Source organism: Akebia trifoliata, chromosome 3 (assembly GCF_017979445.1).
Source record: "Akebia trifoliata isolate Shusen 1 chromosome 3, ASM1797944v1, whole genome shotgun sequence".
In the NCBI taxonomy this organism is placed as follows: domain Eukaryota; kingdom Viridiplantae; phylum Streptophyta; class Magnoliopsida; order Ranunculales; family Lardizabalaceae; genus Akebia; species Akebia trifoliata.
The window spans coordinates 53,840,933-53,858,622 of NC_141377.1; the positions used below are offsets into that span (position 1 = coordinate 53,840,933).

The following is a 17,690-nucleotide window of genomic DNA, read 5'->3' on the forward strand; positions in this document are numbered from 1 at the left end:
ATGAACAGAAATTAAAAGATTAGCGAGTAATAATTAAATTCATTAATAATAAACATAATTAATGCCGTAAAATGACCAACCCAATCTAGCCCTGTAACACCACGAGTCGTGCTTGGATCTTATATTGAACGTTGTTTGGACTTGGGTCGAATCCTTCAAAGGAGTCGGAGTAGGCCCCAACCTGAACCGGATCGCCCAAGTTGCATCCCTAACTACCAGATGAATACAAATGTTACAAAAAGGAAACCCACAAAATACAACATACACATCAATGCATTCTTTCTAACAAACAAAATAATGAACAAAGAAGAAAAAAAAAATTAGATTATCAAATTAAACATTAATTTCCATAAAAGTACACTATATCGAAGCCATCCCCGTTGAGTTCGAATCTCGTGGGTCCTCCGGAGGGGGCTTCACATATTTTCCTATTGCTTTTTGTTTGGCCCGCCTCCTCATCCTCGATTGCTTATCCTTACTCTCTTGCTTTCTCTTCTCTTTTTGTTGGTGTCGTAAATTCCGCTCCCTTTCATACATCCCTTGCCAGAATAACTCACCAGTCAATGGCCATAGCCACCGTCGTGTAGGGTGGTCGGAATCCAACTCCTCGGCCAAGTCTTCATCCATGCTCTTTAGGGTGGTGTATGAGAACCATCTGACCCACATATGGCCTCTTCGGCTTTTCAGCCTGTGTAGCTCTTGCATTGCACCGGTCTCAGGGTTCACATACACCATCCTCCTTGCACTGTGGTATGCCCAGACGTTCACGAGTAGTTCAAGTACACGAGAGTAGCAATGTCGATCCTGCAATATGCAATATCATCACAATTCCACCCCATTTGCTGTTAAAGTCACCTTTCGGCAAAACCCAATGAGGTTGTCTAGAATTAAAATTAAAATAGCCTAGAGGTCCAAGACGACGGAATCTAGGGGAATCTGAGAGTTTATGGCAAGAAATTGAAGAGAGTATTTTGGTCATTTTCTGTTAGTTGCCCACGAAAGGCCTTGGTCAAGGGAGTACATCATCAGTTTGGAAACCTGTGGGTATCTCTAATTATCACCAAAAAAGAAGCCCATTTGATAAACAGGACAAATCACGAAATAGTTTTTCAAGAATACAACTCCAATGAAATGCATGTATCAAGCAGAAGTTACCTTGGATAAACTTAGATAACAGCGCCCACTTGTATGGTGCTCATCGTACATCTGTGCATCCAATGCATCTACAAACATTCTGCAAATGCAATGGCATCAGAATCAGAAAAAAAAAAAAGGAGACTTGGCATGCACATAAGCAAGCCACAAACTGAAATCTTGCACACCTTGAGAACATGACAAACTCGAGGAAAGACTTCGTTGGCATAGCCCAGCTGTGCATGACAGACCACGTGTCACCATCCATCGGCATGGGTGGCAAAGAATCCCAATCATGCTTCATGCCATACATCTTCCGAAGAGCCTCAGAAACCGCAAACCTTCAATCAACCAATCAACCACAAGGAGAGAATCAAATTGACGATCACATACTATTTGAACATAAGAGAATATTATATTAAGATTCAATGAGAATGATAAATGTATAGACGTCGATGATGAAGTTACTCTTACTTGCAATTTCCCGCATTTATAGCATCACAGAAAGACCAAAAATCTTGTTTTAATGGGTTTCTTGGATCTTTATCCATGCGGACCCAGAAGTAGAAGGTGTCTCCATGCTTCCGTGCTTGGATGGCCTCTAACAACGCACTCTCAGCCATCTTAGACAGAGAAACCTGTTTGTGGGAAATCAACATCAGAGACCAAATGACCACACATGGACAAAAACCAAAAGCATAAAATATATCTAATCATGGAAGGAGCATTGCCCTGTACATGTGACGCAGCAAAAGTGCGAGAGAGAGAAAAAAAACCTCGAGAGAAAAATTCTAAAACCAACAACAAAAAGTACCTTCCTTGCTGCTGTTCTCCAAGATTGAAACCCGATCCAAGCATTCTTGTGTATTCGATCAATTCGATTAGCTATAGCAAAGAAGGCTCCATATTCACCAAGAACATCTCGATAATATGAGTTGCTCAGGAGGGGAAGGCGAGAAGGTGCATCCACATCATCTCCTCCCAGTTTTCGACCTTTGGTCGACTACAATAAGAATAGCACCACACATGTATCAAGTGTTTAGATATTTAATGAGACATAAGTACTAAGGTCCTGTGTAACTCTGACTTTACATTTTATGTATAAAAATAGACACAGGGTAAACAATACGCAGGTAGTAGGTACAAATCGTTTTGTTGGAACCCCGTCAAATGGTAAATCCTGTTATAAGTGAACTATTTACAACTATGGTTAGTTTCACAAGTCAAAGATCCAGTGTAACAAAGGGAAAAAAAATATTAAAGTACAACATCTTTAGCATTTTGGGCTTGTTGTTTTATCAGTGCAAACAATTTCATGAGTTCAGGGGAGTCTTTGTTTGAAGATTGTTCAGGTGGAATCTGGTAGGTAGAGGGTGATTGGTCCCTTGGGCGTCAGGGGGTTTTTCGGTTTTGTTTATTGTTTGTTGTTCCTTCTGTTTTTACGGCCTTTTGGCCTTTGTTTGTTGTTTCTTCCTTTGAGGACTCTTTATCCTCTTTTCAATAAAACTTCTTGGTTATCAAAATAATAATGATGATGATGATAATAAAGGAAAGATTTGTTGTGCAAGATAGAAAATTCCATCTCATTCTTGCGTTTATATCCAGGCATAAAGCTCCAAGGATATAAAGTAAAGATAGCACCTTAAAGACGAAAAAAATAAGTTACAAAACTCACCAACCGAACCCCACGATAGAGTGAAATACGGTGAAGAAAAGGTCGGGTCCCTTCGCCAAAGTAAGGTTCATATATACACAATGGTTGGCCTGTCCTTTCAAGCTCCCTATCATCTCTTTCGTGCAAATCATTCCTGGCCCGATCAGCCCTTTTAGCACTTCGATAAACGTCTTCCCATGTTCCACGAGGTTGATCAGTTCTATCCTTCAACTGCATCAAGTTCCAAGAGGACAGGATTTTTCACTGAGGAACAAGTGATGTAATTAATGGTCACGAGAAACTGCTAGGTCCAAATTCAAGAAGTATATATATTACTACCACTTTCATTTCTTACCTCCTCTTCTTCTCGTTTCTTCCTAGAATTTATCGTCTCAATAAACCTTTCTTCCTTCCAATCAGTATAAGAGAAGGCTTCCTCTATTGCACTAGTAGCATTCAAATTCTCCGTATGGGTATGATTCCACATCTCATCAAACTTGTCTAAAAAGCTGAGATTTCTAAATGTTCTATTTGAATATTTTGAATCTCCAAATTTTTCGAAGAGATGCCATTGCCATTCCTTTTTCAAGTTAGGAGGGATCTCTTCAATAGATTTGGGAGGTGCGACTTCTGACGGGAACTTGACAACATTTTCCAATAGAGAGGCGTACCCTTCAATGGTTTCTGAAACTCTAATATTTCTGGCAGAAACTTTTGCAATTGATGCAATATTCTGAGCCGAAGGAGACAATTTTCCTTTTGAGATTGCTTGGAATAGAACTTGTGTCAGAATCCTAATATTCTCCTTTGGGAAAAGATATCCATTCACTCCATCATCAACCTGATTGTCATTGGGAAATGCGGTTAGTAGTTTGTATGGAGAAGGGCCTATTAAGAAAGAATCAATAAAAGAAACGCCCATAGGTGATCATAGGATAACTAAAACAAATAAAAGACCTAATCACAAAGATCTGGGGTTGGCTAAACAATCATATTCTTCCATTCCACTCTATCTAAATCCAAGTCTTTTGTTATTGGAAGAGAGCTCATATCTGCTTTCACTATCTTCATCATGTCCCTTTGGGTCTTCCTCTCGCTCTTTAAGGAACCTCCACAACCACGTTTCTTAGATAAATACCCCTATAAAGTCATTTCTATTGTTTTTGGAGGGAAAAGGCTAATGTTTTGTTTCCATTGTCCAATGAAATTTTTGTAAATAATTTTTTGATACTAATGCTTACAAAAAATTTATTGCACAATAACAAAAATACCCCCAATTTTTTGCACCAAAAAACAATAAAAATAGGTAAGCTTTTTTAGAGGCATCTATGGAAGAATCATGGCTTTGAAGGTTGCTAACATCCCATTGAAGTCTTAGATACATATATGGGAAATCCTAACATCCAAGACTTCTTGGAGATCTGCAACCATGGGTTTTTTCATAAATATCCCTAAAAAACATTTGTTATTTTGTCTTTTGGTAGAACAAAAAAGAATGGCCATTAATCATTATATATAATGGTATTTTTCTTTTTAAAAAAATTAAGACATTGTGATATTTTCAAAAATACAAATATACAATTGCACAATAACACCCTTGGTTTTTGGACAAAATTAAAATAGTAAATTTTTTAGGGGTATTCATGGAAACCCATAGTTGTAAAGGTTTCCAACGTCCCCTTGAAGTGTTGGAGGTTAACATCTCCATATATATACCACAGCCATATACAGACAGTGTATATAAGTATAGGGGCCTACATTTTGAAAGAGTTCCTAGCTTGGAGACCTAACATCTTTAACCATCTGATACGATTGACATCAAATTGAGGATTCAACAGGAGCTAACTTTGGTGGAGAACATTTCACAAGTGAGACACATCAGTCCACTGCATGTGCGCCACGTGTACCAACATGCAGTACATAGACCATCATTCTATTCTGTCCACCCAACATATAACTAGGATTTCCTCTTACTAAATAAAAAAGAGAAAAAGGTTTACTCAGAAAGCATACATATTTCTTAATCATGGTGAGATCGGGAGCAATGATTGGTTTCCCAAAGCACATGGCTTGAATCAAAAGATCAGGAAATGATTGCTCCTCAAGGAATGATCCATATATCACAAGATCAGCCGTGTCAAGGAAACTGTTCACATCCCCATCGATGCCAATGTGCCCCACACTTCCCCTTGGATATCCTAAGTTATGAGCAATGGCCTACAAAAAGAAACAACTATCATCTTTTGAACCAAGAAAATATCAAAACCACTAAGAAGATCAAACGAGAACCAAAATTGTAGACATGGTCACTAATGGAATACCTCCACGGCCAATTTGTAGTTACTGGTTGAATTCCCACTTAAAATTCCGAGTTTGAGATTAGAACCGAAACTATTATCTGACAAAAACTCCGAGAAAAGAGGTAACAAGGCTTGTAAAACAAAGGCATGCTCCAACCACAAACCACTGTATAAAAATTGACTCCCGACAATAACAATAACAAAATCATCAGGTCCATATCCCATCTTGACTCGTAGATCATCCTTGTTGTACAAGGCCATGAAATTATCTGCTTCCCATGCTTGATCTGGAGAACCCGGAATAACAAAATAGTTTCCGGAATCAAATGTAGAGTACATCACCTGAGGAGGGAAAATTTTCCATAAAACCAGACTATATTTCACGTGTTATAGACATTAATTATAGTATATAAAAATTATCGGAGAAAGGTTTTGGATCAAACCCACCAAGATCACATTGGACAAATATCAATTGCATTATTATTGTATGTCCAAGAAATATTACCGGTAAGAAGTAGTTAGGGAAGACAACAACAGTTGCTCGGTTGAAGGCTTGTTTCCATTCATTGATAAGCTGAATCTGCCCATTTGAGCTGTATTCTCTTAACCGGGTAGATAGTGCACTTTCATGGACGGTCCATATAACAGGCAAAGATTTGAAAGGATCCTGCAAAAGACTGTAACAAGCATAAACATAATGTAGTTTGGAATAATGGTTTTACCAAAGTATAAAGAACTTCATGTCTTAGAAAAGATCAAGAGGAAATGTAATAACCAAATTGGTCTTTTACCGACCACGATATATTGTCACTGCAACACGTTTAGACAATCTTTTATCAATTAATGAACTTGATATAAAACCAAAGCTGTGACTCAAATAGTTTCACATAAAAGAAATTTATTCTTTCATTTTACACATGAAAATTTCAAAAACTTCAGGGGTGGGTTATGATAATATATTTACCATGAGAATATTCCCCTGGCTTCAAGAGAGTTCACAAGTATTCCATCATAGCTGCACAATGTATCAAGTTTGATTAGATATAATAAAAATTTCGGTAAACAAAAGTTGATCTCATTATTTTCAAAAGAGAAATGATGTGACGCCCCCATGGGTCATCAAACTATAATGAACCAAGGAGTTGCATGTGAACATTGATCCTGAACAACCACCAAGATGGTAAAAGATGTAGTCTAAAGTCATTCCAATTGGGTAACCTAAAGTATCCAATTTGATTGCCTACTTTAGAATAACATATGAAGTCATTGGCAAGTGTCAACAAAGAAAATTGGATGATAGGATCATCGTATATGGTTGATTTGGAACCATTGTTTGATACATGAGGTAGCCCTTTGGTTTTAAGGTTTGGATCAAATGTGTGTATGGACCACATGTACAGTAACAAAACCCAACGTCACGACAAAATAATGGCCTTAGGGATATCACATCATTTCTGTTTTATTTTATTTTATTTTAAAAAAATGTATGCAATTTCCTGAAGAATAATTGGAATCCATTATAAGTTGTCTGCAGGTGGAATAGAAAGCTCTCAAGTTATTCTATCCAACAAATACTTCATGGACTACTGTCTATTAATTGAGATTGGGTAAAAAGTAAAATGATTGGCATACCTTAACCAATCTACAGCGATCTCTGGTTTGTTATTATTTTGAAGAATGGTGACGGGCACACCTATGTTTGTCCAAACAACATGAACAGGACCATCTTCAAGAGAATAAACCTGCCAACAAACAAACCAAAACCAGCACAGTTTAAGCAGTAAAGAAACTATTAGTTAGATGTATTGAAGAAATCAATTGTTACTCAACAAGAGATCAACTCAGATCAAATGCACAAGCCTAGATGATATTACCAAGAGAAAACCAGAGGTGCTGAACATCAAAAACGAGCCTCACAGGTGAACCTACACCAAAAACGAGCTTCACGGTGTGCTCGTTACACTAAATATGCCATAAGGCACACTTTTAGTGCCCGTTGGCCCATGAAGGTATACTCCACATTTGATGAACCTACCCCAAAAATGAGCCTCGCAGGTAATTTTCAGCCATTGGATTTAAGCACTTTCATCAGGGGCTTGAAACCACATATGCCACTTCAATGAAGTAGTAAAGTCTGTGTGTGGTAATACCACAACCTGGGATCAAAAGCCCACCTTCACACTTACATCTATCTATATAATAAAATAATAAAACACAACGGTGGACCCCACTCAGCTACAATTTTGTGGGGTATAAACATTCATTCTACTACAGTTTTGAGACAAAGGAGTGAGGTCCACACAACCCCTCTTTATTGCTCTAGTATGTGTGTGTATGTGTATCAAGGGCGTCAAACCTACTGTTTTTTTTACCCATGGCTCTGCTTCAAGATTAAAAATGCTACTTCATGACTAAAATGGTCAAATCCAACCGCTCAAAATCATCAATCAGGCTGATTTTTGGTGCGTGGGTCCACCAAGTGATGGGCCAAATGTTTACAAGTCAATGGGGGCCGAAAGTGTGGGCCACATGGCAATGTACAGCTTGAACGACATGTGGACAAACTTATCAAAAAAAAACATGTGGACAATTACTCATGAACAACACCTCAGGTTCAACTAGTCTTAACATATTTTGATCAAACCAACTTTGAGCAGGCCTGACAAATGGCGTCTTTAGAGAGCTTAAAAAAAATTAAAAATGGTCTCCTAGGAATCAAAGATTCAGCTGAAGCAGAGGATGAACTATTACACAAAAGTTTTACGTTCTATCTTCATGGATTCTCAAAGCGATAGGAGATTCCTACCATTTATTCCCATATTTATTTAGTCATTATAGGAGCTCCAAGGGAACTATGATGTATGTAAAGGACATGGATTAACAAGTATCAGCCATGATAAGCTGATGAAGATCTTCAGAATAGTATTGATTAGAAGAAATGAGAGCAAAGATAGCACTTCTATGTTGGGTTACCCAACCAAACTGTCTTATTGACACCTGAAATCTCTCATCTGTCATCTCCAAGGAAACATGCATTAGAGAGGTACAATCAGTGAAATTAAGGCAATTAGGGATAAACTAGGGTTGTAGGTATGACAGTTTTAGATTGAGGTTCAAAAGGAAGACTTGCGTCAGCCACAATTGTTTCAGTTTTTCCCTTAGCCAACAACAGAACAGTCTTCCCCTAAGCAAATCTCCACCCAATTCTCTAACTTGTTTAAGTTTGTCATCAATGAAGATATTATGTACAAAGAACTATCATATATCCTAGACCTCAAGGTGAACCTAGCATAGGTAACAAAGAAAATTTGAGGGATTGCAAACATCTACGAAGCAAATTCCCCCTTCAAAAGCTAGTCGATGAATTACATCCAAAAAAATCTCTCGTATAAGAGGCTTTTGAGGTTCACATTGGAAAATCATAAGGTTGTGTTTGCCACAGCTTCTAGATTGGGGAATGGGAGGTATTTTAGCTTCCCAACCCTCATAACCATCAATAACATTGTTTGGCAGACAATCAGCTTTCCAAAATCCAGAAGTCAAAAATGGGCCTGGAGAGGAAGCACCACGAACCCCACTTCTGGCTTCTCAGTTTCTTGAGAAGCTGGACGAGTCACGGGACACACGGAACAAGCATTTACCCTCCCGTTGAAGGTTTTTCTCATAATATATGAGCTAAAAATCTATATTGCCTCTTCCTCTCTATTGATGTGAAAGTGGTTTCTTGAGCTAAAATAAGGATATGGCCTCAATATTATACAGCATGCATGATTAAGTACAACTCAAATAGTAAATTTGCAGACCAGCGAAACAACAAAGATAAAATTTTCAACCAAAACCCATCAGGATTTTGTACCACATTTCCAATACCTGAATTGTATACCCAATTTCTCGCAAAGAATTCGCAACACTGATCATCAACAACTGCCCCGGCTCCACCAATAAATCTGCAAAAACCTGCAAGAATAGCACGAAATCAAGTGAAACTGGATCCAACAAAGGCACCCCAGAAAGAAAAAAAAAAAACTGCCTGCCCAATTAAATAAACCAACCAATACCCAAATATATAAACTATCCAAAATGAACAAGCAAGCAAAAAAAAAGCACACATTAAAATAAAAAAAAATTCGACAAACCAATAAAAACCCATAGCAGGAAAACCAAAGAGGATAACTAACCAAGGCAAGCTGTGGTTTTCTGACCCCAGACCGGACCCTGGGCCGGCTCAAAGCCGAGGAAATATTCACCTCTCTAGCCTCTCTTTCAAACTTCTCTAACAGCTTCGACGGTTCAAACCGAATCCCTTCTCCAAAATCCAACTCACCCATCCACTTCAAACCCACCCAATCCCCTGAAATTAAACCCGGTTCATCACCTGAACCCCCTGATTTCTCCATTACTGAACCGGGTAAGAACATCTGGAAGAGAACAACAACGAAGAAGAACACAGCTATAGTGCAAATCCATTGAAGGTAATCAACCTTCTCAAAGAGCAAAAACCGAGCAAATCTAGATCTGGGTCTGTGGAAAAACGAGGTTCTATCACTTCTACTTGAAGAAAAAGAGCGAAGGAAAGGACCTCTTTTTAATGGAACCCCAACTTCTAAAGAACCCATTTCGATTTACTGCATAAAAACATTAAAAAACCTCTACCCACATGAAATAAAGATAAAAAAAGATGAAAAAAATTAAAAAGTTTCTTCTTTTCTGCTCTGTTTGGGAGAAATTTGTAGACTTTGTTTGTTCTGTAAAACGTGTTAATGAGCTTCAACAGGTAGAGATGACGATGGAGATAGAGATAAAGAGTTGAAGTTGAAGATTCCTCTCTGTTTTTTTTTTTTTTTTTTACTATAAAAGAAATGAAGAAAGCGATGAATCGAGTAAAGAAGAGTAAGCAAGAGTGGGTGGAGGGAAGGGGAACAGGTTAAGGTCGGTGCGCACCAAGTTGACGTGGCTTTGTATTCGTCGATCGTCAACGATGGGTTCTGTACTGGTGATTTAACGAAGATTTAGAAATGATGAAAAAGGTGTGATTTAGATATACCCCCTACTTTTTGGTTAATATTTGGTAAACTCCCTATGTTTTTAAACTGAAGAAATGACCCTGACTTCTGTCTTCTCTTGTAGACTAAGAAAGATGACCTAAAATGATCTCACTCTTAAAATCTAGAAAAATGATTAATCTAGAGAAATTATATTTACACGCCAACATTTACTTATAACACACCAATCCATATGTAAGCATAATCTAAACTCTTCGGTTCACTTTTTTTAAACTCGCACTAACCCATTTTAGAAAATCCTTGATTTTCTACACAAAATTTCACCTTTTTTTTTATACAAAAATTATAACTTGTACTTGAAGATTGAATTACATAAAGTTTTAAAGTTGAATGTGAGACTAAATGAATTTTCTCAAGAAGTTAAAGATGAGATTTGAGAAGAAAAAACCAAGGATTTTGCCTAAAAGTCAAATGAAAACAGAGCCAAGATTTCGAAAATGGACGACAATCAAATTTCCAAATTTAAAATTAAAATTTAACTATGAAAAATATTTAATTTTTAATTTACAAAAAAATTGTGCTCTATGTCCCTGTGGCCTCTAGTCATGTTTTTGGATGCCACAAGGTGGTACAGTCAGGAAATTTTCTTTAGTAAGAAAAGTGTTTTATTTGGTTGAAGGTTGAAGTTAAGGGCATTAAGATCATTTTTCATTGGTATGATAAAGAAGACTGAGGTCAAGTAGGGCTGTCTCAAATAATAAATATACGGAGGACCTGGAGGGTTATATTTAAATAAAAAGGAAAAAAAGGGAAACGCATCATCATTTGCTTGTGAGTTTAGAAAGCTAAATACTTGGGAACGTGGGAATCTTAATTCCCCTGTTTTAACGAATGGTTTGTCTGTACTCTACTACAGTATTCTGCTTGAAATTACTAAAATAACCCTCGAAATGAATTGAGAATTTCTTGAGCTGTAATTAGTCGTTTTAGTTGTGGAAAAATGGTAATTTCCTTTTGTGTGGGATCCGATCTGATCTGATAATACAAACTTTTATTTATGTAAATAATATAAATATCAAGCAATGGTGATCATTTATTTATTTTTATTTGGTAGATTTAGTAAATATGAAAATGGTAATTATTGTTAATGTGAATCAACTGTCAATTAAGTGTTTAAATTTTATTTTAGTTTTAAGTCCTAATAATTCCTAAAATGGATATATCGAAACATTTAAAATAATTTATTTATAAAAATAAAATTAATATTATTTGCATTTTAAAATCTTATATTCGATTTAAATAAGAGTGGTGATTTTCTTACTTGAAAATTTTCACTTAGGGTATGTTTGATTGCATGGAAAGTCACTTTCTATGGAATTTGAAATCCATGGAAAATTAGTTGTGTAAAATAGGTAGGGTTGGAAAATCAAATTCCATTGTTTGATTTCACTTGGATAAAATCATGGAAAAAATATGAAAAAAAAAAAGAAAAGGTGAAGGAGGATGTGGCGACGACGACGGCGGCGGTGGCGGTGGCTGCTACGACGACGACGGTGGCGGCGGCGACGACGACGACGACGGTAAGTGAGGAAAATGGGGGGAGAATTTGGTGGTGGTGGTGGCGGAGGAGGTGAGGGATGGAGAAGAAGAAAAATAAGAAAAGAGTGAGAGAAGGTGGTCGGAGACGGAACCGACGGCGACGGCGATGGTGACGACGGTGATGACGATGACGGCAAGGTTAGTGTAATGGTAGTGGTGGTGGTGGTAGTGGTAGGGAATAATTGATGATGGAAAACATGGGTGGACTTTTTGAATGGGGCATGTGCAATCAAACACTTGAAAAATGTCATTTTCCATGGAAATTGATTTTCCACCTTATTTTCCATGTGCAATCAAACATACCCTTAGTCTATAATTGGCTGACGTGACAAGAGTACAAAATCATAGATCTTTTTCTTCGGGATACACAAGGAAATGATCAATGGTTCTCTGCCCTTGCCACATCAGCTGAGTATAGGCTGATATGATACTTATGATCGGATCCTTATTCGGATTGGGTTCATGACAAATCCCACTAGATGGATTTGAAAAGGATTCAAATGAGTACGACAATTGGATTGGTCAGGTCGGATAAAATCCAATTAAAATTATATATAGATCATAGCATGTATCAAAATAAAATACATTATAATTTATATATTTTTGCATCGTGACATGTAAGTTTAAATTCTTCATTATCAAATCAAGTTTTTGTCAGAATCCAAACGCTCAATTTAGACCTAAGTTAATGGATTGGAATAAATTGGATTACGGGTCTAATCTGATTCATTGATGACCCCAAATCTAATCATGCCCAATATTATCATTAGCATTTTTTTAAACCACAATACTTTTAATCATCATTTAGAGTTCCTTCATATAAAAAATTAGCTTGATTAGTGATTTTATAACTCTTTCATATGAAGGCAAATCAACAACTTAAGCCTCACCTTTATTGCAAATGCTCATTGATAGTGTATTTGAAGCTATGTTATAAAATTGTTAATTGCACGGCATCCAATTGACTCGACACGAATGGATATTTGGTCAAGATATGATCTCAATCGTGAAAATACAAAATCTAATAGTCGAGATTTATACATATTTAGATAAACATGTCATATTGATACTTGTCTGGAAGACAAATTGTTATTATTGGATTTCATTTTTTTTTTTTTTTTCGTGGTTGGGACGTTAAATCACTTTCATTAAATCAATTGCAAAAATGGCCCACTAATTGAAAAAACAACAGAACTTGCTTTTTATATAATGAGACCACACATGCAAGTGATAAGTCCATTTTAATAGTATATTAATTTAAAGTAAATAAATATCCTCAACTATAAGGAGAAGCAATTATAGAGCCCTATTTTAAGAAAAAAGTTCTTTAACATTTCAAATATATAAAGTATAAAAAATAAAAAAAAATTACAAGGATTGTTCTTATATACCCATGGTAGAGATTGTACAAGCATTAGCCTAAGGTCAAATCCATTTATGATCTTTAAGATTCGTGATCTCGAGAAATATTCAATGGTGTGGACCTTCGATTCACATATCTACAAAGTCTTCAAGATGTATGCAATCATTTTTCTTTGTTGTTTTGGATTGTTGCATTTGTGGAACAAATCTAAGAGCTTTACTTAATAATTAAAAAAATTAATTAATTAGCTTGATTGAACCCTTCTAACCACTTATAATTTAATTAGCTTGCGATTGCAAAATAGATTAAAAAATCACTATAATTGGTTGATTGTGAGAATGAAGTTTTGTTTACGAAGAATAGCTTTTAGACCTAATCTTTTATGGAAGCGTTTTTTCTCTATCTTTTGTCTTTTCGCTTGATTGACTAATAAATATACTCTTTCTCGAGGATTTTAGTAATTTATCTTTTCTAGAGTCTTTTTGTCTATTTGGACTTGAGTTTCATTAGCTGAGAATGATGATTTACTTAGAAAATAGCTTTAAACTTGTTGGAGAGTTTTATTTCTTTTATAAAAAATGATTTGTGAGTTTTTTCTTCCGTAGAGAATGAGTTTAAGTCTTTTAAAAATAAAAAGTATTATTTCAATTTTAATGATTTTAAGGATTCTTTTTTCATTGCTAATGATTTTTTGACTCAAAATTTTTCACTCGATCTGTACTCGATTGACATGGCAACGACATAGTTCTGTGTCCTTACCATGTCATCTGCATACACACCGAGTGAAAATTTTCGAGTTGAAAAATCATGATTTTTTATATATAGAATATACTTATTTCTTGGGATGTAAGATTCATAATCAAAGACTATTTGATTATTAGGCCAATCCATTGACGAATTTGTCGAGTCAATCATCAACTAATCTATCTTATTGAATATGTAAACCTAATATCTAGTATAAATCACTTGAACATGTTTGAAACATAAATTTTATCTACGAAATTTCATTTTCTCAATTTAAATTTGTGATTTATGGTCTTTATATTTTATTTTTGTATAATTTGTAAAAGATGTAGACATCATTCTATAGTTTTGGTGTCATAAATTGTGCACACATTTCCCATCACTTCAGTTCAATCTCCTCTGGAAATATGAATAGTTGTCTTTAATTCATTTATTGGGAGTGTCGGTGGATCTTTTCCACAATGGCTCCCCTTTATGTCTCTTAAGAAATGAGAAAACAAGTCCCCTACTCCTATGCCCTCACTTGCATTGGAACTCATGAAACTATTTATCACGGAAGACTACATGTAAGATTCTGGCCCCACCATACTTCAAGTCATTTGTTATTATGTAGAAAAATTACAGTCTCAGTCTCTCAGCCAAAAACTGTCAATGAGGTTCTTGACTTAAGGCTCCATTTATTATTCTTTATTTCATAGTGCCATGACCTAGGACTGGCAATGATCAGAAGTATATTCGATTACTGAATTGGTCTAAATCGATCCGATTTGAAAAAACATGAAAAATAGGAAATTTGAATCGGATTCGGATTGAAATCTTAGATTCAAAATAATTTATGATCAGATTTGAATGCAACCAGTGCGTTTTGAAAAAAATTCGATCCGATCATATTTTAATAATTGTTTTTTATTCTTAATTTCATATAAATACATATAAATAAAACGTTTTAGTATTTTTATTTTATTTTATTTCCCTCTATATTTGTAGTTGCAAACTAGATTTTTTAAAATTTTATATGATTTTGAATTTTTTTTTAACATTGATAATTTGAAAATAAGGCATGTATTCAAATCGATTTCGAAATAAGGATGAAATAAAACTTATCGGATTTGATTCACATATTCATTAATCCGATCGGATTGAGTACATGTTTAAAACAATTTGGATCAGTATGGGAGTGGTGCTAATCTGGAACCAAACCGATTTGTTGCCAACCCTATCGTAACTTGATTCGTCGTTGCGCTCGATTTGAATTTGTGTTCGAGGTTCGTGGTTCACCTCTCTTGGTTTGCTTTGATTTTTCTAGATCGGTGCACTAACTTGATTCGCTTATGCATATGTATAATTCAAGTATACAAGTTATAACTTATAAGTACAATTATAATGTTAAATTTTGTTTTTGTAAGTTAATAAAAATAAAATAATCCAAATTTTAAATATGAATTATGTGAACAGATTAATGCTGGAGTGATCTTAGTGGGGGACACACGGGGAACGTATTGATGTGGTGGCATGTGCATGCCCATAGATGTGTTTCTCCAAGATACGAGTAAAATGCATCTATAGACATGCGCGCGTCACCACATCAAGGTGTCCCCTGCTGAGATCACTCTAGCACCGGTCTTATGAAAAAAATATAAAATCAAATTGTTGGGTTCATCGAATTTAATGCTTTGGTTTGTTGAACCCAACCAAAATTTGGTGGGTTCATGGTTTGCTTGATTTTACAAATCCAGTACAAAACTGTACCATAATTGGTTCACTTCATACTGATTCGTAGTTTAGACTAGTAGCAACGAATTTGGTAACATAGGTTGAAAACTTGATATCGAACTTCAAAGAGAGACATTTTCCTAACTAACATAGTAATGATTTAAACCTTACTAAGGGCTGTTTTGCTCAAATGGATTACCACCACAACCCTCTAAGTTGCTTCGAAAAAACTTAGTTCCCCCCCTCCCCCCCTTAAAAAAAAAAAAAAGATAGAAAAACAATTTTTTTTTTAACTTGATCTAAGGTTTTAAAAATGGACAGCTATCAAACTTCCACACAAGTCCCAATTTTAAAATTGAAATTCAAAGGTGAAAAATAATTATTTTTTGGTATTTTTTTTTCTAAGTTTATAGATTTTTAACCTCTAAAACCCTAAAGCATTGGATCATATTTTTGGATGCCACGAGTTGAGCTCAAGCCCTTGGTGAGGGTGAAATCCTTACTCACTTAGTAAGGTTAATTGAAATCGGGGAACACCTTATTGACGAATATGTTGTGGTGGAAGATAGTAACTAACATCATACAAATATTTATAGACTAGTGAACACATCCTATGACTAATTTTCTTTCTTTATTTTCATCGTAAACCTGTTTTGAACTCAATCTATGGTAACATCACTCGTAGACTTTATCGACTAAACTACTTGACACGATCTATGATCAACTTGTTCCAAGGAATTGAGGAACAAATGGACGATCATGATCTTATATGCATGCATTGGATTTCCTATTTTAAGATCAAGACCCGATTCGTTAATATGTGTTATTTGGATCCAATCTAGAAAATTAATATTTTTTTTATTGATCCCAACTCAATCCCATTTGGTTCAATGAAACTATTTATAAAATACAATTTATAATATGTTTCTAAATAAAGATATATATATATATATCATTTGTCATCTTCAAATGCATTATTGGATTGGAACATGATCGATCCAATGACTTATCACGGGGTCCCTGTATTTATAGAACGAATCAGGTTTGGATCAAACCAATCCATTGATATCTCTTGGGCTCAAAATTGAAGGTCTTTGGGAATGGGACCAAATAAATAAATAAAAATGGGACCCGAATGGATTTCAGAAAGATATTTCATGGCACAGCACGAGAGCCTGAATGTATTCTTCAAGCTTAAATATTTGGTTTTTGTTATCAGATATATTTTTTTTATTATTTATTGTGGGTAAAACATATGGGCGTTTGTAGTCCAACGGTTAGGATAATTGCCTTCCAAGCAATAGACCCGGGTTCGACTCCCGGCAGACGCATTTTTTTTTTGTCACAATTCGTCTCTTAATGGGCCTAAGTTTACATTCAAACCCAATCCATGATTCCCGTGATTGTTGACAATTTGTTTTTCTTTTTTAATGACTGGTGAGTATAAGAGGGGGGGTTAGAATACACCACACATGCCCATTGGCACCCTTCTACTCAATAATTAATTACTTATTAATTTGAGAAATAAAAAATTTGAGAACACCCTCCAAAATTTCACAAATCTAGTGAAATCCCTAAAATTCATTAATGGACTCCACACATCCAAAATGGGCCCATTGTTGGGAAAGACTTTCTAAATATTGGATTTTGGATTTTTATAGATAAAGTTTATGGTCTAATAAATACAATTGGTCCACATTAAGTATTTGGCCCATACACCTAACAAATGAGTTAGGTCATGGTTAAGTCTAAGACTCATTAAAATAGATCGAAATAGTAATCAAATATCATTTAAACCAATTATGTAAAATTCAACTAAGAAAATTGTATAATTGGAAATACTAACGTACATTAAGGCTATGTTTGGATTGAGAGAAATGGATATAAGAGAAGAGAAGAGAAAATAAATTCTCCATTTTTCTTATATTGGATTGTTAAGTGTGGAGATAAGAGAAAAAAATTGGAGGGAAGGTGGAAGAAAAAAAATGTGAGTTTTCTTTCTCTCGAAAAATGGAGAGAAGATGAGAGAAAACCTTTTAAAATATTTTATAATTCCAACTCTGCCCTACATCTCTTTTAAGATATTTTTAAATTCCAAACTTGTCCCAAGTTCTCTCATGTAAATCCAAACATGGTTTATAGTTTATAACTACAGAAGTTTCTTTCATTTGGAGGGGACC

General features: G+C 35.4%; 1 protein-coding gene and 1 non-coding gene across 2 annotated transcripts; one reads left to right on the forward strand and one right to left on the reverse strand.

Moving 5' to 3' along the window:
- Nucleotides 1-86: 86 nt before the first annotated feature.
- LOC147407985 (glycosyl transferase family 1 protein) lies at nt 87-10,050 on the reverse strand. Its single transcript, XM_086436799.1, has 14 exons — nt 9,267-10,050; nt 8,959-9,045; nt 6,721-6,830; nt 6,053-6,103; nt 5,594-5,765; nt 5,110-5,430; nt 4,802-5,005; nt 3,144-3,629; nt 2,810-3,019; nt 1,949-2,137; nt 1,609-1,772; nt 1,323-1,475; nt 1,156-1,234; nt 87-804 (listed from the first exon to the last, which is right to left on the reverse strand). The coding sequence occupies exons 1-14, from the start codon at nt 9,702-9,704 to the stop codon at nt 361-363; spliced, it is 3,108 nt and encodes a 1,035-aa protein (XP_086292925.1). The 5' UTR covers nt 9,705-10,050; the 3' UTR covers nt 87-360.
- Nucleotides 10,051-16,769: 6,719 nt separating this feature from the next.
- Nucleotides 16,770-16,841, forward strand: TRNAG-UCC (transfer RNA glycine (anticodon UCC)). The gene has a single exon. It is a non-coding gene; the product is annotated as a tRNA-Gly (tRNA).
- Nucleotides 16,842-17,690: the final 849 nt, after the last annotated feature.

What these genes read in the sequence shown, in the direction of transcription:
- LOC147407985 (XM_086436799.1), bottom strand. Translation starts at nt 9,704, where the DNA reads ATGGGTTCTTTAGAAGTTGGGGTTCCATTAAAAAGAGGTCCTTTCCTT. An exon ending in TCCCTAACTACTTCTTACCG is followed by an intron (nt 5,431 to 5,593) that starts GTAATATTTCTT and finishes TTCCCTCCTCAG; the next exon opens with GTGATGTACTCTACATTTGA. An exon ending in GTTATCTAAGTTTATCCAAG is followed by an intron (nt 805 to 1,155) that starts GTAACTTCTGCT and finishes TGCATATTGCAG; the next exon opens with GATCGACATTGCTACTCTCG.